Source organism: Pan paniscus, chromosome 1 (assembly GCF_029289425.2).
Source record: "Pan paniscus chromosome 1, NHGRI_mPanPan1-v2.0_pri, whole genome shotgun sequence".
In the NCBI taxonomy this organism is placed as follows: Eukaryota; Metazoa; Chordata; class Mammalia; order Primates; family Hominidae; genus Pan; species Pan paniscus.
The window spans coordinates 14,030,987-14,052,790 of record NC_073249.2 but is presented as its reverse complement, the minus strand read 5'-3'; the positions used below and the strand labels follow the sequence as shown (position 1 = coordinate 14,052,790).

The 21,804-nt window shown below is 45.3% G+C and overlaps 1 protein-coding gene across 3 annotated transcripts in view; it reads right to left on the bottom strand.

Moving 5' to 3' along the window:
• RBM34 (RNA binding motif protein 34) overlaps nt 1-21,804 on the bottom strand; it is a 31,647-nt gene extending 9,843 nt beyond the window's left edge. The window contains exons 1-7 of one of the 3 annotated variants that reach the window (XM_055100623.2): nt 21,506-21,804; nt 20,727-21,010; nt 20,446-20,620; nt 20,064-20,200; nt 14,406-14,637; nt 12,231-12,290; nt 6,735-6,778 (exon numbers count right to left, since the gene is read on the bottom strand). In XM_055100623.2, the coding sequence (XP_054956598.2) occupies nt 6,735-6,778; nt 12,231-12,290; nt 14,406-14,637; nt 20,064-20,200; nt 20,446-20,620; nt 20,727-20,779 (701 nt within the window). In that variant the 5' untranslated portion in view covers nt 20,780-21,010; nt 21,506-21,804. Of the gene's footprint in view, nt 1-6,734; nt 6,779-12,230; nt 12,291-14,405; nt 14,638-20,063; nt 20,201-20,445; nt 20,621-20,726 lie in introns of all 3 variants that reach the window. The other 2 variants (XM_008978193.5, XM_034949332.3) reach the window with 2 other exon arrangements.

Sequence of the window (21,804 nt, the reverse complement as noted above, 5' to 3'; positions counted from 1 at the left end):
CTGCTTTTATGAGCTATAACACTCACCGCAAAGATCTGCAGCTTCACTCCTGAAGCCAGCGAGACCACGAGGCCACCAGGAGGAACGAACAACTCCAGACGCACTGCCTTAAGAGCTGTAACACTCACTGCGAAGGTCTGCAGCTTCACTCCTGAGCCAGTGAGACCACGAACCCACCAGAAGGAAGAAACTCCGAACAAATCCGAACATCAGAAGGAACAGACTCCCGACGCACCACCTTAAGAGCCGTAACACTCACCGCGAGGGTCTGCGGCTTCATTCTTGAAGTCAGTGAGACCAAGAACCCACCAATTCCGGACACATTCTCTTGATGGAGGAGAAGGCTAAGCTGCTAGGGGAGGGATAGCAAACCCTGTCACTCCAGGGCACAGAGAAGACCCCTACAGCTGGAGGAAGGGAGGAGTCCAGCTACCGTGGGAGAGGTGGGAAACATCCTCTGCATAATCCCCACTAAAGGTACAAGGTATTTGGCACAGCTTGGCTGCCCCGGGAAAAAAGCCCTGATCAGGTGCACTCCTGAAACACGGAAACACTAAGACAAGACAGCAGAGACCCTGCTGCGCCCACTCCCACCAGACTACCAAGCCAACTGACAAGCAATAGCACTCTTTTTATTTTGAGATGGAGTTTCGCTCTTGCAGTCCAGGCTGGAGTGCAATGGCATGATCTCGGCTCATTGCAACCTCTAACTCCCAGGTTCAAGTGATTCTCCTGCTTCAGCCTCCCGAATAGCTGGGATTACAGGCGCACGCCACCACTCCTGGCTAATTTTTGTATTTTTAGTAGAGACGGGGTTTCACCACGTTGGCCAGGCTGGTCTTAAAATCCTGACCTCAGGTGATCTGCCCACCTTGACCTCCCAAAGTAATGGATTATAGGCGTGAGCCACTGTGCCTGGCCAACAACAGCACTCTCTAAATGAGATCTTCAATAAAACTTAAAACTTTCAATCTTTAAGAGACACCTCGGGGCGTGTGCGGTGGCTCATGCTTGTAACCCTAGCACTTTGGGAGGCCGAGGTGGGTGGATCATCTGAGGTCAGGAGTTCGAAACCAGCCTGGCCAACATGGTGAAACCCCGTCTCTACTAAAAATACAAAAATGACCCGAGTGTGGTGGTGCACGCTTGTAATCCCAGCTACCTGAGAGGCTGAGGCAGGACAATCACTTGAACCCGGGAGGCGGAGGTTGCAGTGAGCTGGGATCGCACCACTGCACTCCAGCCTGGTGACAGAGCAAGGATCCATCTCAAAAAAAAAAAAAAAAAAAAGAGAGACACCTCTAAAAAAACCAGCCACAAACTGGAGCAAAATATCTGAAACACACATAGCAGGAAAAGGTGTTATATCTAGAATATATAAATAACTCCTTACAACTGTATAAAAATAATTTAAAAGTCACTAAAAAATGGGCAAAATTTTTGTACCAACATTTCACCAAAGAATAGATACAAATAGTAAGCACATAAGATGCTTAACATCTTTAGTCACTGTGGTTGACAAACCTTCAGAATCTCTAAAATTAAGTGACAATGCCAAGTGCTGGTGAGGATGTGAAGCAACTGACATTCTCATCGATAGCTGGTAGGAATGTAAACTGGTACAAACACTTTGGAAAACAATTTTGCAGCTTCTTAGAAAGTTAAAATATACCATAAGATCTGGCAATCCGACCAGGCAGTTTCTCAAAAGAAATGATCCGTACCCATATTTTTTTTAGCAGTTTTATGTATAATAGCCAAAGGCTGAAATAACCTGAATGTTCATAAACTGGTGAATGGGGCCGGGTGCGATGGCTCACGCCTATAATCCCAGCACTTTGGCAGTCTGAGGCGGGCGGATCACCTGAGGTCAGGAGTTTTAGACCAGCCTGGCCAACATGGCAAAGCCCCATCTCTACTAAAAGTATGAAAAAATTAGCTGGGCATGGTGGTATGTGTCTGTAATCCCAGCTGCTTGGGAGGCTGAGGCATGAAAATCACTTGAACCCGGGAGGTAGAGGTTGCAGTTAGCCGAGATGGTACCACTGCACTCCAGCCTGAGCGACAGAGCAAGACTCCATCACAATACAATACAGTACAATACAGTACAATACATCACAATAAATACAACACAACACAATAAACAGGTGAATGGATAAACAAATGATACTGTCATACAATGGAATACTACTGAGCAATAAAAACGAATTAATTACCAATGCATTGCAATAATAAGAACAAATCTCAGACAGGCACGGTGGCTCAAGCCTGTAATTGCAACGCTTTGGGAGGCAAAGGCAGGAGGGCTACTTGAGCTCAGGAGTTCAGGACCAGTCTGGGCATTAGTGACACCTTGGCTCTACTAAAAACTTAAAAATTAGCCGGGTGTGGTGGCGAGCACCTGTAGTCCCAGGTATTTAGGAGGCTGAGGCAGAAGGACTGCTTGAGCCCAGGTGATAAGGCTGCCGTGAGCCATTATTGTGCCACTGGACTCCAGCCTGGGCAACAGCACAAGACACTGTTCCCCTCCACCAACCCTCCCCCACAAAAAAACAAACCTCAAAATCATTATGCTGAGCAAATTAGACAAGAGTACATCCTGTATGATGACTCTACTTATATAAAATTCTGGAAAAAGCAAACTAACACATAGAGACAGAAAGCAAATGAATGGCTGCCTGAGGACAGAGGTGGAGGGACATATTGCAGAGGGTTAGAAGAAACTCGACATGATAAAGTGTTTGGTATCTGGACTATGGCAGTGGTTTCAAGATTGCCTACATATGTTAAAATCATAAAATTGTACATGTCAAATATGTGCAGTTTACTGGAAGTAGCCTTAATAAACTAAAAAAAAAAAAAAAGGTTTTAAATATTTTGGCTATAAGAAAAAGGAAAAAAGTTTTACATGGCAAAATTTCCCATAAGCCAAGTCAAAAAGCCAACAAGCTGGGTGTGGTGGTGTGCACCTGTAGTTCCAGCTACTTGGGAGGCTGAGGCAGAATGATTACTTGAGCCTAGGAATTCCAGGCTATAGTGGACTATGATTGAGTCACTGCACTTCTGCTGGAGAACAAAGCAACACTCTATCTCTTAAAAATAAAATAAGGCCCAGCGCGGTGGCTCATGCCTGTAATCCCAGCACTTTGGGAGGCCAAGGGTGGGGCAGATCACCTGAGGTCATGAGTTCGAGACCAGCCTGACCAACATGGGGAAACCCCGTCTCTACTAAAAATACAAAATTAGCCAGGTGTAGCGCACATGCCTGTAATCCCAGCTACTCAGTAGGCTGAGGCAGGAGAATCACTTGAACCAGGGAGGCGGAGATTACGGTGAGCTGAGATCACGCCATTGCACTCCAGCCTGGGCAACAAGAGCAAAACTCCGTCTCAAAAAATAAATTAAATAAATAAATAAATAGCAAATGACAAATAGAGAAAAATATTCATAATTCATGTCACAAAAGACTGATTTCATGAACATCCCACAGATCAAGAAGACTAATAATTCAAATAAAAGAAAGCACAAATGACTCTTAAATTACATGACAAGATGCTCACTCATAAGAGAAATTCAAATTAGAAACACCACACTCAGGTTTCCAACAACCACAAAGCTCAAAAACATACTTTTTTTTTTTTTTTGAGATAGGGTCTCACTGTCATCCAGGCTGGAGCGTAGTGGTGCAATCGTGGTTCACTGCAGCCTCCATTCTCTGGGCTCAAGTGATCCTCCCACCTCAGCCCCCAGAGTAGCTGGACTATAGGCGTGCACCACCTTGCCCAACTAATTTTTGTGTTTCTTTGTAGAGATGGGGTCTCGCCATGCTGCCCAGGCTGGTCTCGAACTCCTAGGCTCATGCAATCCACCCACCTCAGCATCCCAAAGTGCTGGGATTGCAGGCATGAGCCATCTTCCCTGGCCAACATACTGTTTTTGTAAAGTAAAAGACTTTACTGTTGGTAAAGATGTGGGAACATAAATAGGTTGCAATCTCTACGAGACAGCAGTCAAAATTGTGAATGCAAATACCCTTCTGACTGAGCAATGCCACTGCTAGAAGTTTATCCTACAGATAAGTTTAGCTTATGTACAAAATTACCTAAGTACAAGGTCACTCATTTACTCCAACATTATTTGTTTTGTTTTGAGAGAGCGGGTCTTGCTTGTCGCTCAGGCTACAGTGCAGTGGTGTGATCACAGTTCACTGCAGCCTCAAGCTCCTGGGCTCAAGTGATCATCTCACGTCAGCTTCCCAAGTAGCTGGGACTACAGACACGTGCCTCCATGACCAGCTAAAATATTACAGCAGGTTTTTTTTTTTTTTGAAGACAGGGTCTCACTCTATCACCCGGGCTGGAGTTCCAGGGGTGCAATCACAGCTCCACTTCCTGAGCTCAGGTGCTCCTTCGTCTGATTCCCAAGCAGCTGGGACTACAGTGCACGGCATCATGCCCAGCTAATTTTTTGTAGAGATGGGGTTTTGCCATTTTGCCCAGGGAGGTCCTGGGCTCAAGCGATCTGCCCACCTTGGCCTCTAATGGTGCTGAGATTACAGGCGTGAGCCACTGCACCCGGCCTTTAGCATTATTTGTAATGGTCATGAGACTGGGAAAAAACTTTATGTCCATCAGTGGGAGATTTGATAAAATAAATTAAGGCACATCTAGAGAATACTCTAAGAAAAAGGGCATTTTTAAAAAATGCTATAAAAATAATCACTTTCACACCAATATAAACAGATCTCCAAGTTGTACTAAGTAGAAAAAGGGAAGGTGTGGAGTAGTGCATATATTAAATACCAGTGAGTTAAACTGTTTTATGTGGGAAGAAGAACATCTATGCGTATCAGTTTTTAAATGCTAAGATGTCTCTAGAAGCTTACATGAGAAACTAAAAACACTTGCCTAGGGTAGGGAATTGGCTGACTAGAGAAAAGGTGTATAATTAAATTTTATTTATTTATTTATTTTGAGACAGAGTCTAGCTCTGTCGCCAAGGCTGGAGTGCAATGGCGTGATCTGGGCTCACTGCAACCTTCATCTCCTGGGTTCAAGTGATTCTCTTGCCTCAGCCTCCCAAGTAGCTGGGACTACAGGCATGTGCCACCACACCCTGCTAATTTTTCTATTTTTAGTAGGGACAGTGTTTTGCCATGTTGGCCAGGCTGGTCTCAAACTCCTGGCCTGAAGTGATCCACCTACCTCGGCCTCCCAAAGTGCTGGGATTACAGGTGTGAGCCACCATACCCAGCCATCATTAAATTTTAAATTAAAAACAACAACAAAAAGGCAGTGGCTCATGCTCGTAATCCCACTGCTTTAGAAGGCTGAGGCAGAAGGATTGCTTGAAGCCCGAGGTTCAAGACCAGCCTGAAAAACATAGTGAGACTCTATGTCTACAATAAAATAAAATAAATTAGCCAGGGTGGTGTGCACACCTGTGGTCCCAGCTACTGGGGACACTGAGATGGAAGCATCACTTGAGTCCAAAAGTTTAAGGCTACAGTGAGCCAAGATCTTGCCACCGCACTCCAGCCTGGGGGACAGAGCAAGAGCTTGTATGTTAAAAACACAAAACAAAACAAAGAAACAAAAAAACAATGAGATGGGGCTGGAGGAGAAGCTGACGGTATGGTGTGAAAATTCCAATTTTCTAACATATCCCACTAAACTCCTCAGTAGTACTTGTACATACACCTGTCAGAACCTCTGTTTCTGTTCAAATTTAGGCTCCTGGGTTTCAACCTCATACAGAAATAAAAGTATGACTCAAAAAGAAGGGTTGTATCTTACTAAGGTTTCTAGTCTCCACAGCACTGAACAATGCCTGGTATCTAGGAGGATCTGCGTCTTTGGTTACCTCAGCAAACACTGTGGGAATCTATATATTTATCAACTCTTAACTATACACCTGGCACTGTGATGGTTATGAAGAAAAACCGGCGAAGACCTGGTCGGCCAAATAACTCCAAATGAAGACTGAATATTGAAATGAAGTCACCAAGATGTCCAAAGGGACTGTTGTCATACAAAAGCTTGATAGAACAGGATTCCCAGAAATGTTTCTAAAGTACATTATTATATTTTATCTAATATAAAGAAATATCTGCTTATAAACTTCATCATTTCATATACCATTAAGAGAGAAAAACACCCAAGATATGAGACTAATAGGAAACCAGCATAAAGCTGAAGGTAAATGAAAAATAAGCCTTCCATATGGAAAGGCGAACAAGGAGACTTGTAGGTTTCATTCTTGACACCGAGTGGGAAACAAAAAAAATCCCCTGAGCACTGGAAACAAGCCACCACCAGTGTGGTCCAAAACCCTCAAACAGAGAACGCCAAGTGGTCACAGGCTGGCAGTATACCCAGGCGACCAGCACAAGCAAACATGAATTCTCTCTGGAAAAACACAGGAAATATGGCATTTGTAATCTGTATGAGAAAATTTAGGCATGAAGCTTTACACTCTCTTCCAAACACTAAAAACATTCTTAAAATTTCTCATGGCTCATTTTCCAGTAATATTTTCTACGACACTGTAATTTATATTATGGCTTAAAGAAAAACGTGACAAATCTAAAGTCTCTCAAATACAGAAGCAGTCAATCATGCTCTATTATCCAAATATATTAATAAAATCTATGCAATTGTTAAGAAATGGTCTCACTTTTTAGCCAAAAAGGAAGAAAGTTTAAGGTGACTCCCTTCCTCTAATTATAGACTTACTTTATTGCTGCCAACTTTTTGGATAGCGTTCCCTCTGCTGGAATCTTTCAAGAGAAAAAAAAAGTATTAAAGACAGTATTTGAAATATTACCTCAAATTAATATTTTAAGTGAAGTCTAAGTATCTAACTCCAGTACACTGTGATCAAAAACATTCTAGGGAAATAAACAAATCAGAAACAACTGTCCTAATTTTTTTTTTTTTTTTTTTTTTTCCTGTTGAGATGGAGTCTCACACTGTCACCCAGGCTGGAGTGCAGTGGCATGATGTCGGCTCATTGCAAGCTCCACCTGCCGGGTTCACAACATTCTCCTGCCTCAGCCTCCTGAGTAGCTGGGACTACAGGCGCCCGCCACCACGCCCGGCTAATTTTTTGTATTTTTAGTAGAGATGGGGTTTCATCAGGTTAGCCAGGACAGTCTCGATCTCCTGACCTCGTGATCCGCCCACCTTGGCCTCCCAAAGTGCTGGGATTACAAACATGAGCCACCACGGCTGGCCAATCATCTTAATGCTATATGAAACGAAGCTCGTGGCTTAGGATAAGTTTTTCCAATGAAACCATCATGCTCAGATTTAACAGGCAGGGACTCAAAAACCCAGACAGAAGTTAAGATACCGGGCTCTCAAACTGCATCAGATGACTCCTACAGGGAGGACGCCAGGAAGAGACACGGACGATGAAAGACACATGAAAAATGTAAGGAAAAGGCCGGGCGCGGTGGCTCACACCTGTAATCCCAGCACTTTGGGAGGCCAAGGCGGGCGGATCACGAGGTCAGGAGGTTGAGATCATCCTGGCTAACACGGTGAAACCCCATGTCTACTAGAAATACAAAAAAATTAGCCAGACGTGGTGGCGGGCGCCTGTAGTACCAGCTACTCAGGAGGCTGAGGTAGGAGAATGGCGTGAACCCAGGAGGCGGAGCTTGCAGTGAGCCCAGATGGCACCACTGCACTCCAGCCTGGGCGACAGAACGAGACTCTGTCTCAAAAAAAAAAAAAAGGAAAAATGTTAAGGAAAAAGAAATGTTCCCCCGCCTGGCCAGCCGCCCCATCCGGGAGGTGAGGGGCGCCTCTGCCCGGCCGCCCCTTCTGGGAAGTGAGGAGCCCCTCTGCCCGGCCAGCCGCCCCATCCGGGAGGGAGGTGGGGGGGTCAGCCCCCCGCCCGGCCAGCCGCCCCGTCCGGGAGGGAGGTGGGGGGGTCAGCCCCCCGCCCGGCCAGCCGCCCCGTCCGGGAGGGAGGTGGGGGGGTCAGCCCCCCGCCCGGCCAGCCGCCCCGTCCGGGAGGGAGGTGGGGGGTCAGCCCCCCGCCCGGCCAGCCGCCCTGTCCGGGAGGTGAGGGGCGCCTCTGCCCGGCCGCCCCTACCGGGAAGTGAGGAGCCCCTCTGCCCGGCCAGCCGCCCCCTCCGGGAGGGAGGTGGGGGGGGTCAGCCCCCCGCCAGGCCAGCCGCCCCGTCGGGGAAGTGAGGGGCGCCTCTGCCCGGCCGCCCCTACTGGGAAGTGAGGAGCCCCTCTGCCCGGCCAGCCGCCCTGTCCGGGAGGGAGGTGGGGGGTCAGCCCCCCGCCCGGCCAGCCGCCCCGTCCGGGAGGTGAGGGGCGCTTCTGCCCGGCCGCCCCTACTGGGAAGTGAGGAGCTCCTCTGCCCGGCCACCACCCCATCTGGGAGGTGTACTCAACAGCTCATTGAGAACGGGCCATGAAGACAATGGCGGTTTTGTGGAATAGAAAGGGGGGAAAGGTGGGGAAAAGATTGAGAAATCGGATGGTTGCTGTGTCTGTGTAGAAAGAGGTAGACATGGGAGACTTTTCATTTTGTTCTGTACTAAGAAAAATTCTTCTGCCTTGGGATCCTGTTGATCTGTGACCTTACCCCCAACCCTGTGCTCTCTGAAACATGTGCTGTATCCACTCAGGGTTGAATGGATTAAGGGCGGTGCAAGATGTGCTTTGTTAAACAGATGCTTGAAGGCAGCATGTTCGTTGAGAGTCATCACCACTCCTTAATCTCAAGTACCCAGGGACACAAACACTGCGGAAGGCCGCAGGGTCCTCTGCCTAGGAAAACCAGAGAACTTTGTTCACTTGTTTATCTGCTGACCTTCCCTCCACTATTGTCCTGTGACCCTGCCAAATCCCCCTCTGCGAGAAACACCCAAGAATGATCAATAAAAAAGAAAAAAAAAAAAAAAAAAAAAAAAAAAAGAAAAAGAAATGTTTATAAATTAACATTTTATCGTGTATTCTAATACAATTTTTAAATTGTCTAACTGAACTGATGAATAATATAAAAAGACATATTATATCACCTGTATCTCTAAGAGTTTATATATTTGCCAAAAAAATGCATGGTGTCCATTATGCAGGTATGGGAATCCCCTTTATATTCAGGTTCACTTTATTTTCAGTCATATATAGCCTCCTTTAAGAGTGGATGGGGCAGGCAGGGAAAACTTTATGGAAGAGGCAGAAATACATGTCAACAACTACAGCTGTCGACAACATGCCAAATGCAACCAGGTACTGAGAAGATCAAGGTGAAAAGATACCAACCCTGCAAGTTCACAATCTAGAACATAAATGCCATGTAGAGCAGTTATTATAAATCTTTTCTGGAAAACCTATTTTCTTTCTCAGTAACCTGATGGTTTACATAGTAAAACTATGAAATTTTAACTATTTCTTCTGTTTGCAGCTTATCTTGCTAAAATTGCTAACATAGTCAAACTCTCAAACCTCAAAAAAACAGTACAAGACACAGAAATGTCTAAATGAATAATCAACATGTGAATGACATCATCAAAACACATTTATTGGGTGCCTTCTGTACAGGGTCTACATCCCGTTATTTGTTTGGTTTTGTTTTATTTTGTTTGTTTTTGAGACAGAATCTCGCTTTGTCGCCCAGGCTGGAGTGCAGTGGCACAATCTCGGCTCACTGCAACTTCCGCCTCTCAGGTTCAAGCGATTCTCCCATCTCAGCCTCCCGAGTAGCTGGGATTACAGGCCCCCGCCACCATGCCCAGCTAGTTTTTGTATTTTTAGTAGAAACGTGGTTTTGCCATGTTGGCCAGGCTGGTCTCGAACTTCTGAACTCAAGTGATCTGCCTTGGCCTCCCAAAGTGCTGGGTTACAGGCATCAACCACTGCACCCGGCCTACATCCTGTCATTAAAGATATTAATACATTAAGTACAACATAAGGCAATAAAGTACAGGAATAATGCAGAGGAAAAAATATCATTTAATGATATAAAGTATCAGAAAAGCTTTGAAGAAGGGACATTTTAGCCACATACTGAAAAATACTTCCATAGGCAAAAATGGTACTTTAAGGAAGGATTCCAGGCAAAACAAATGGACTGGCAAAGGGACAAAGGTGAGAAAACCCATGTGTAGAGGAACACAGGACAGGCAGGGCCACACTGGAGAACTGCCAAGCTAAGAATTAAGGATGTATGTCACTGACAGAATAATTAACACAATGTACAGGTGCTGGTAACCCAAGAAGAAGTAAGACAGAGTATTTGTAACCACAGCTTACAGTCTGGTGGAGGAGGCAAACAACAATTTCAGTAGAGTGTACTAAGTACTGTAATGAGGGATGGGTGCTGTCAAATGCATAGCAGGGACACACTGGTAGCCTAGAGACTGGGGAGAATCAAGGTAGGCTCCCCAAAGGGGAGAAGGCAATAGCAGGCCCCGTGAGGGGTGTGTGTGTGTGGCGGCTGGGGGGATGGGGGGAAGGGCATTTCATTAATGCAAGGCAGGGAAAGAGGTAAGGGTTCCGGGAAGAAGAGCTTCAGGAAGACTGAGTTGACAGTGTTTTGTTGGACAAATTAGAGGAAGACTGAAGGTAAGGAACTACAATAGGCCTCTGCGACTATTCTGACAGGAGGTAATGAGAACTTAGGTAGGACAAGGAAAAAAGAAAGGAATGACTCATATTAGGAAGAAATCACAGTTGAAAAACGGACAGGAGTGGCAAACACTAGCATGGGTGAGCCAATGAAGAGTCAAAGGCAACCACAAAACCTGCAGCCTGGGTGCCACTAAATACCACAGAAAAATCAGTAGGCAGCATAGGGTTGGGGTGAGAATGGATGGAAGTAAGCAGATATATTGAAATCAGGGTCTGGCAAGACACCCACACTAATGCATCAGCCAAAGGTCTAATACAGGGAAATGGAACTCAGAAGGGCAGACAAAAGATATGTGATTAAGAGTGGGAAATAAATACCCTGACAGAAATTACGGGCACTGTCAAAGCTTTGGGTAACGTCTACTTCTATAGAAGTGGGCAGTTGTGCCTCCTCTAACATTTGGCAATTCCTGAAGATATTTTCCATTGTTAAAACTGAGGTGCAGGAGGTGCTACCAGCATCTAGTGGGTAAAGACCATGGATGTTACTAAACATCCTATAATACAAAGGGCAGCCTCCAACAACAAAGAATTATCCAGCCAAAATGTCAACTGTATGGAGGTTGAGAAACTCTATTCCAGAGAATCACATGAGAAAGAGCAATTAGAAACATGAAAAAGGCTAAGTGCAGTGACTCACACCTGTAATCCCAGCACTTTGGGAGGCTGAGGCAGGCGAATCACCTGAGGTCACGAGTTTGAGACCAGTCTGGATAACATGGTAAAACCCTGTCTGGACTAAAAATACAAAAATTAGCCGGGCATGGTAGCGCACACCTGTAATCCCAGCTACTTGGGAGGCTGAGGCATGAGAATTGCTTGAACCCAGGAGGCGAAGGGTGCAGTGAGCCGAGATCGCACCACTGCACTCCAGCCTGGGTGAGACACAGCGAGACTCTGTCTCAAAAAAAAAATAGAATAAACATTTCCTATATTCTAATATACATTAATTATGTAATAGTGCCCAAAAATGTACACTATGGTACGTCAACTAACTATGCCTATGCAGTTAAAAAAAAAAAATCATGTATGGGAAAACCAAATATAAATGATACTTATTTCCTGCTCCAAAGAATGTGGCTATAACTGGTTCAGAGTGCTGAGCTGGTAAAATCCAACTCACTTCTATAAAGTTTTAATATTAAATTGACATAAATACTTTATCTGTCTGTGCTCAGAGAACAAAGACTGTTTGCAGCAATCATACCCACCTCCCATACTAATGCGTATGATGGGACATAGGAAGAGAATGCCTAGGATTCCAGCAATGATAATCAGTATTAACTTTTCAGTCTATTCTGCTGACACAGTAAATAAGTCACCCATCCACCCTCCAAAGTACATTGCAGGCTTTCACAGCAAGAGTATCATTTTATTAAGTAAACTCAATACATTATTTAAAAAGTTCAAGAGTCAGCAGTAGATAGTAAGAGCAACTCTTTTCTTGGGTTCAATTTGAACCTATTGATTCAAAAGGTTAAAGTGCTTCACCATCTCACTAACAGCAATAAGTTAATCTGATTTAAATGCAATAAATTTTAATATTATGTAATTTTACGGGGGAATGAAACATACCAGAGAACGAAATCGTACAGATTCTATTTGTCCATACTCTTTAAAAAACGACTTCAGCTTCTAAAATTAAAAAAAAATACACATTAGCTGACCTTCAGAACATCAAATAAGTGCTACAAAAAGGAATTAAGAAAAATTGTCTGATAATCCTTTACTGCCAGGTTTTTTTTTTTTTTTTGAGACAGAGTCTTGCACTTTCGCCCAGGCTGGAGTGCAGTGGTGTGATCTCAGCTCACTGCAACCTCCGCCCCCACGGCTTCAAGTGATTCTCATACCTCAGCCTCCCAAGTAGCTGGGATTACAGGCGCCCGCCACCATGCTCAGCTAATTTTTGTATTTTTAGTAGAGACGGGGTTTCGCCATGTTGGCCAGTCTGGTCTCGAACTCCTGACCTCAGGTGATGCAACCACATCAGCCTCTTGAAGTGCTGGGATTACAGGCATGAGCCACCCCACCCGGCCTACTGCCAGTTTTTAAGAACATTTCAGGAAAGTAGGTGACTATTCAGTTGGATGAACAAAAAAATTTTACTGAAACTTGTGAGACTCTGTCTCAAAAAAAAAAAAAGAAAACACAATTCAAGCTCCTATTAGTATCCATCGGATGTATGCTTTTCTTTCAATCTTTTATAACCTTTATCACATGTAAATTAAGGATAGACTTATAACTTCCATAGATTCTCTCATGTTTTCACATTGGTTTAAACCAGGAATAAACTTTTTTTTTTTTTTTTGAGACAGAGTCTCACTCACTGTCACCCAGGCTGGAGTGCGGTGGCACGATCTTGGCTTCTGCAACCTCCCCCTCCTGGGTTCAAGCAATTCTCCTGCCTTAGCCTTCAAAGTAGCTGGGATTACAGGCATGTGTCACCACACCCAGCTAATTTTTGGGACTTTTAGTAGAGAAGCGGTTTCACCATGTTGGCCAAGCTGGTCTCGAACTCCCGACCTCAGGGGATCCGCCCGCCTTGGCCTTCCAGAGTGCTGGGATTACAGGTGTGGGCCACCACACCTGGCCTCAAAAAGGTTTTTCTACTGTTTTCAATCAAGTAGAGTTTAAATTGTCCTTCAAAATATGAGCAGGATACCGAGCTAAGGATTGCAACAGTTACTATCACATAAACATGCAGAAGCAAAGGGCAGGTTTTGCTTCAGTGATCGTCACACAACGGAAGAAACTCAGGACATCTTCATTCTTTAAACAACACATATTTACTATGCACAAGGCACCATTTCAGGTGTCAAGAGACAGAACGAGGCTGGGTGCGGTTGCTCATGCCTGTAATCCCAGCACTTTGGGAGGCCGAGGCGGACGGATCACAAGGTCAGGAAATCGAGACCATCCTGGCTAGCACAGTGAAACCCCGTCTCTACTAAAAATACAAAAAATTAGCTGGGCGTGGTGGCGGGCGCTTGTAGTCCCAGCTACTCGGGAGGCTGAGGCAGGAGAAGGGTGTGAACCCAGGAGGCGGAGCTTGCAGTGAACAGAGATCGCGCCACTGCACTCCAGACTGGGCAACAGAGCGAGACTCTGCCTCAAAAAAAAAAAAAAAAAAAAAAAGAGAGACAGAATGATGAAAAAAGAGGATCAGGCCCAGTGGCTCATGCTTGAAGTCCCAGCACCTTGGGAGGCTAAGGAGGGCAGATCACTTAAGCCCAGGAGTTTGAGACCAGCCTGGGCAACATAGTCTCTACAAAAAAACACAAAAATTAGCCAGGCATGGTGGCGTGCGCCTGTAGTCCCAGCTACTCAGGAGGCTGAGGCAGTAAGATCACTTGAGTCCAGGAGTTTGAGGCTGCAGTGAGCAATGATCATGCCACTGCACTCCAGCCTAGGTGACAGTGAGAACCTGTCCTGAAAAAGAAAAGAAAAAGGAAAGACTTCTTTAAACATATGGAGCTTACTTTCTAGTGGCATATAACAGGAGACAAGGCTGAAAGAAAGAAACCAGGCAGGAGGTCACTGCAATATTCAAATATAATCTGCAAAAGCCTGAATTGGCAGGGACTATAGGAATGAAAAGGAGGGGGTGGATATTGGAATCCATTCATATTAGGATGATTTATGTAATAATTTACAATGAAGTTATATCCATGACTTATTATTGAATGCTTATTCAACACAGGAAGAACAAAGTTATTAACTTCTCTGAACTTTTACCATATACAAACTCACCTTCTTATTACATGTAACAGGCAAATTCCCAACAAACACAGTTCTCTCATTCTTTAATCTCTCTTCTTCTTGGTTGATTTGAATTTTCTTTCTTTGACTGACAACTGTGTCTTCTATGTCATCAAGTATTTTTCTATCTGCTACTTTAACACCAGGTTGAGAATTTTTCCTTTTCTGCCCTTGTTTCTGGTGAATTTCTTCTTCTAAATCAGCACTTGCTAGAGCGCTTTCCCTTTTTAAGGCAAAAAATAAAATAAGCAGTAAGAGTCATGCCAGTTAGGTCCAGTATTTGACAAAGCACAGCCCTACCCTCCCGACTAGAAATATTTCCCAATGTCTTCTGAATTTTCCTAGATTTACTACTCACAAATATATCAAAATTTTTAGAGCAGCGCTATCTAGAAACTGACTAGTATCTTTAGAAAAAAAATGATTTAAGTCAAGAGTTAGAAAAAGTTAAGCTCTTTTTTTTTTCCTTTGAGACAGGGTCTTGCTCTGTCACCCAGGCTGGAGTGTAGCAGCGTAATCACAGCTCACTGCAGCCTCAACCTCCCAGGCTCAGGCAATCCTCCCACCTCAGCCTCCCAAGTAACTGGGACCACAGGCGCATGCCCCCACACGTGGCTTTTTTTTTTTGAGACGGAGTTTTGCTCTGTCACCCAGGCTGGAGTGCAATAGTGCAATTTCGGCTCACTGCAACTTCTGCCTCTCGGGTTCAAGCGATTTTCCTGCCGCAGCCTCCCAAGTAGCTGGGATTACAGGTGGCTGCCATCATGCCAGGCTAATTTTTGTATTTTTAGTAAAGACAGGGTTTCACCATGTTGGCCAGGCTGGTCTTGAACTCCTGACCTCAAGTTATCTGCCCACCTTGGCCTCCCAAAGTGCTGGGACTAAAGGTGTGAGCCACCGTGTCCAGTCTTTTATACATACATATATATATATATATATATATATATATATATATATATATATATATATATATATAAACTTTTTTTTTTTTTTGAGACAGAGTCTAGCTCTGTCTCCCAGACTGGAGTATAGTGGCGCAATCTCGGCTCACTGCAACCTCCGCCTCTCTGGTTCACAACGATTCTTTTGCCTCAGCCTCCCAAGTAGCTGGGATTACAGGCACCTGCCACCATGCCCAGCTAATTTTTTTTTTTTAGCAGAGACGAGGTTTCACTGTGTTGGCCAGGCTGGTCTCGAACTCCTGACCTCTTGCTCCGCCCGCCTCAGCCTCCCAAAGTGTTGTGATTACAGGCATGAGCCACCACGCCCAGTCTCCTTTTATATTTTTTTGTAGAGACAGGGTTTTGCTATGTTGCCCAGGCTGGTCTTGAACTCCTAAGCTCAAGCCATTCGCCCACCTCAGCCTCCCAAAGTGCTAGGGTTACAGGCGTGAACCACTGCACCTGGCAAGAATAAGTGAAGCTCAATTTTTGAACACGTTAAATCTGCCATGCAACAGCAGCAGCAAGTTCATCTATACAAAAGCTGATTCACTTAAAGCTCTTGGAGATTTAGTTTACACTCTATCAATGCCTGATTTCATTCTCTACTCTAGACCTTTAGGGGCACTATCACACTCCCTGAGAGTCTAAAAAGGTTAATACGGCAGCAGAGTACTTACTCTGTACAAGCAATATGGCTGATAGGAAAAACCAGATTCCCTACTTCTAATACAGGAAAAACCAGATTCCCTACTTCTAATACTTCTGTAATATTTAAAGGACTCTTACCAAAAGTAAATTGTGAAACGGTAAATACAATATAAAGTATTGCTGGATATGGATAAGCAAGGTCTGAGCATCAATCTGAAAGGAGAACTAAAGGATATTAAGGAGTGAGGGAAGAGAAGAGCTAATAAGAATCGTAAAAATGACACACTCATCAGCAAATACTTACCGGGTTCCTACTCAGTTCTAGGCTCTGAGGATACAAAGATAAAGAAACAATCAAAGGCCTCCAACAGTGCAGTGAAGAGACAGACCAAGTTCACAATAAAATGGTAACAGCTATAATACATGGTATACAAACATAAACGAGAAAGGCTTCTCAGAGGAGGAAATCAGTGTCTGGCACATAGTCCAATAAAAGCTGACTGTTATTACTCCTCCCCTGAGGACAGGGTCCATGTCTAGTGTTTTGCTCACTACAGTATATAAAGTACCTAGCAGGTGTGAAAGGAAACGAGACAGTACAGTAAGGTGGGAACCAGGTCAGGAGAGACCTTCAGTGTTACACGAAAGTGCTTAGATTTTATCCTACTGAAGATGAGGAGACACTGAGGACTTTGAGAGCATCTAAAAAAGATCATCTGGGCAGAAGAGTGGAAGATAATTAGAAAGGGGATAAGGTTGGAGAAGGGAGACCAGTAAGGAGATGGTTACAACAGTGTGTATCTGAGAAGACTGACCAGACTGACCAGAGCAGGGAAGGAGGTGAAGACGAAAAGGTAGATTAAAGAGATAATTAAAAACAGCATCATCAGGACTCGGCAACTGATTAGCTAAGCAAGGAGAGGAAAGAAGACAGGATGACTCTCGGGCCACTAACTTAGGCAACTAGAAGGCTAGTGGTAGCGCTCATGCCAAGGAACAGGTCTGATGAGAATGATGAGCTCCCAGTGGAGCATTCTTACCTGGTGGTACATATGGAATAAAGAGGTGCAAATGCCAGGAGGCAAACAAACATACATGTCTGGAGATCAGGAGAGAGATCACAGTGGGCACAAGAGATACTGCCCCCAACAAAGGGTGACAAAGGGTCACAAGAACATGACCAAGAATGAGACCCCTGAGGGAAATGCACATTTAAAGAGTAGTCAGAGGAAAAGATACCACAGTAACACTAAGAAAGAATTGGCAAGAGGACAATCAGAAGAGATTTCTCTCAGAGAATCCAGTAGCTTCAACAAGAAAAGCAGCCACGTGAAAGGTAACAGAGGACTCATAAGACAAAAGCTGCACTGCCCATTACATATGAGAGGTCAGGGTGGCCTCAGTGGGCACTGCTTCAGTGGCACAGTCAGGACGGAGAATAAAACCCACCACCACCAGAATCCAAGTGCGTGGAAGGGTGAACAGATCAAGAGAAGGGAGAGAGTACAAGAACAGACTACTTTTCCTAAAAGCTAGACTGAAGGGAAGGACTGTGGGAATGGTAGCAAACAGACATGCAATTACATGGGGTTTTTTTTTTGGCGGTTAGGGGGAATGTCCTTTTTAAAGATTAGAATCGTGAGCACGTCTATATAGCAGAAAGAGGGATAAGGGCCAGGCACGGTGGCTCACGCCTGTAATCCCAGCACTTTGGGAGGCCAAGGCGGGTGGATCACCTGAGGTCAGGAGTTCAAGGCCAGCCTGGCCAACATGGTGAAACCCCATCTCTACCAAAAAAATACAAAAATTAGCTGGGCGTGGTGGTGGGCGCCTGTAATCCCAGCTACTCAGGAGGCTGAGGCAGGAGAATCGCTTGAACCCGGAGGCGGAGGTTGCAGTGAGCAAAAATTGCACTGTTGCTCTCCAGCCTGGGCGACAACAGTGAAACGCCGTCTCAAAACAAACAAACAAACAAAAAAACGAGGGATAAGGGAAAGAGGCGAACGTGGATGGATCTGACGGCACAGTCCCTAAAAAGGCAGAAGAACATATGTGGTACACACAGCACCCAGGTGGTTGAGTTAATCTTGGACAAGAGGGAAGACACTCTTCTCTAAGAAAGAGGGGAAGAAATAAGGCTGTGTACAGATGCATTAAGTTTAAATAGGACAAAAAGTAGCAGTTCCCAACTGTTAGTGATTAACAGCTCCAGAACTGGTACAAAGGTCTTCAGTTGAAAGGAGAAAAGGGAAAAGGAAATAAGGGGCTTGAGGAGAGTGGCAAAGAAGAGAGGAATGAAGACTGTTAGCTAGGTACATGTGATGGGATCACTATTTGCATCTTGATTCAAATACACTATTAAACAACGTTATGCTGGCCGGGCATGGTGGGTCATGCCTGTAATCCTAGCACTTTGGGAGACGGAGGTAGGAGGATGGTTTGAGCCCAGGAGTTCAGGACTAGCCTGGGCAACATAGCAAGACCCTGTTTCTATTTTTTTATTAAAAAAAAAAAATGCTGACTGGATCACTTGAGTCCAGCAGTTTGTGACCAGCCTGGGTAACATGGCAAAATCCCGTCTCTACAAAACATACAAAAATTAGCTGGGCATGGTGGGGCATGCCTATAGTCTAAGCAACACAGGAGGCTGAGGTGGGCGGCTGGATTGAGTCTGGGAAGCAAAGATTGCACTGAGCCGCAATCGCACCACTGCACTCCAACCTGGGTGACAGAGCCAGACCTTGTCTCAAAAAAAAAAAAAAAAAGTTAATGAGGGAAATGAATAAATTTAAGAACACCAAACTCAGCCAGGTGTGATGGCTCACGTATGTAATCCCAGCACCTTGGGAGGCGGAGGCAGGTGGATCATGAGGTCAAGAGTTCGAGACCAGACTGGTCAATATGGTGACACCCCGTCTCTACTAAGAATACAAAAATCAGCTGGGTGTGATGGCGCGCGCCCATAGTCCCAGCTGCTCAGTAGGCTGAGGCAGAAGAATCACTTGAACCCAGGAGGTGGAGGTTGCAGTGAGTCGAGATTGCGCCACTGCACTCCAGCCTCGGCGACAGAGTGAGACTCCATCTCAAAAAAAAAAAAAAAAAATTTTTTTTTTTTAAAAAGCAAACCAAGCCAGGTGCAGTGGCTCATGCCTATAATCCCTGCACTTTAGGAGGCTGAGGTGGGTGGATCACCTGAGGTCAGGAGTTCGAGACCAACCTGGCCAACATGATGAAACTCTGTCTCTACTAAAAATACAAAAAATTAACCGGGCATGGTGGCGCCTGTAATCTCAGCTCCACGGGAGGCCTGAGGCAGGAAAAATCACTTGAACCCGGGAGGTGGAGGTTGCAGTGAGCTGAGATCAGGCCACTGCACTCCAGTCTGGACAAAAAGAGCAAAACTCCGTCTCAAAAAAAAAAAAAAAAAAAAAAAAACGCAAACCAAATTCTTTTATATACATGCTGAAATATTTATAGATGAAACATAAATTTTCATTTTGCTTCCAAATAATGAGGTGGTGGCTGGGCGAGATGGCTCACACCTGTAATCTCAACACTTTCGGAGGCCGAGGTGGGCAGATCGCTTGAGGTCAGGAGTTCCAGACCTGCCTGGCCAACATGGTGAAACCCTGTCTCCACTAAAAATACAAAAATTAGCTGGGCATGGTGACGCAGGCCTGTAGTCCCACCTACTCAGGGCCGAGGCAGGAGAATCGCTTGAACCTGGGAAGCGGAGGTTGCAGTGAGCTGAGATCACTGCACTCTACTGCAGCCTGGGCGTGGCATCAAGACTCCATCTCAAAACAAACAAAAACAAATAATGAGGGGGTATATGAGTGGGGTAAAAATACAAAAAGGTTAGCCAAATATTAGTAATTGCTGATGCTGAGTACACGGGGTTTCTTAGCCTTTTCAACTTTTCTATATGTACTGGATTTTCCATAATAAAAGTTTTGAAAGAAAGTAGAAATATGAAATAAAACTGACGAATATTTCAAGTATAGGAATGTTAATTTACCATCTAATTTCTTTAACATCAAATGAGAATTTTACCAACCTGTCTGCCAACTTTTTTTCTGCGTTAGTGTGTTTCTTCTTCGCTTTCACTTTTTTTGCAGGTTCTTGCGAAAGTGGTGTTTCAATCTGGGATGTACTTTCTTCCTCCTCATTCCGTTTCGTTTTTTTGATGGTTTCCTTTTTTAAAGTTTGAAGTTATATTTGAGACCCCATAGTTTTAGAATTCTGACCCTAAGCCATAATTCAGTCTTTCTAAATGAGCATCTCTTCTCTCTCACTGGTATGTAAGAGTCATGAAAGGTTACTTAAAATGAATCCTGTCTGCCCCCTTTAGAAATCACGCTTCACGCGGTAGGTAAGAAGATTGTTTTGTATGTAAGTGGTTCTAACGAGCTATTCGGGAAGAAAGCCCAGTGACTTACTTTAGGCACAGGCACGTACACGGGTTGAATCTGGGGCTCCAGAGAACTGAAGAGGGACGCCAGCCGACCGGTGCCACCTCTGGAATGGTGCTCGCCGCGAAATAAGCTACTGGCGACCTGTCCAACCCTGTAGTCTTCCGGCGGACTCCCGCGAACGCCGTCGTCAGGATTCTCTCTAGAAACGGACGACAGAAACTCAGCCACGCCACGCACCACCGCTTCGCCAGCACGAGGGAACGTACAACATCCCTCCCCAGGTACTCGTGCCGCGCGCCACTCACCCCTCCTGGACACTTCTCTTTCTCTTCCGTTTGCTCATCCCCTCCAAGGCCATTCTTACTCCAAAGACTCCCAGACTGCAGCTGCGCGCCAGCTCGCACTTCCGGGTTCCGGGCACTTCCGCTCTCTGGCCACGCCCCCTCCCCTCCGGCAGTCGGCCGCCGGGCGGCGGCGAAGGGAGGCGCTGGGTGAGGGAGCAGGTTTGTCGCCGTCGGTTGGTGGTCCTCGCCGTTTCAGAAAAGCCTCATTTTGGGAGTGCAGGACGTCTTCTGGGAGTGGTTGAAGCCTGCAGTGTGAAGAATCAGCCAGGCTAGGAGCGGGGTGTCCACCCAAGCCGAGAGAGAAACACGTAGAATACTGACTTGTTGAAAAGGAGGGAGGGAGGTTTGGCAAGAAATGCGGTTAGGGGTGAACGCAGTGGGGTGTTTACAATTTGCTAATCGCTGTGAAGAGTACAAAGAATTCCTTTGTACTCTTCTTGCAACTTGTCTGAAACATGACATTATTCCAAAATAAAAACCACAACTCTAACGAGTCACGTCAACATACAATTCGAAAGATTGTAATGCGGACCTGCTATTCTACCTGGAAAAGTAGATACTTGGCATTCAAAACGCTTCAAGGTGTTCTCAGCCCGTCTTCCCAGACTCATCTCCCTCCAGCCCCTGACATTCTAGCCTGCTTTCTCCACTGCCTCTACAGTTGTTATTCCCGTCCCCTCTGTTGTAATTGCCCTCCTCTTTCCCCTTCTGCAAAATAATGCCCATCCTTCAAGGCCTACCTCAGATACTGTCTAACTTAGTATTTCTTTGCAGCCAGGTGCAGTGGCTCGCCTGTAATCCTAACACATTTGGAGGCCGAAGCGGGAGGATTGCGTGAGGACTAGGAGTTTGATCCAGCCTGGTCGATCTAGCGAGACTTATTCTCTACAGAAAAGAAATTAGACGGGCACCTTCGCGCTCGGCGCCTGTAGTCCCAGCACTTTGAGAGGCTCGGGCAAGAGGATCCCTTGAGCCCTGGAAGGTCAAGGCTGCAGTAAGCTGTGATCGCATCACTACACTCCAGCCTAAGCGGCAGACC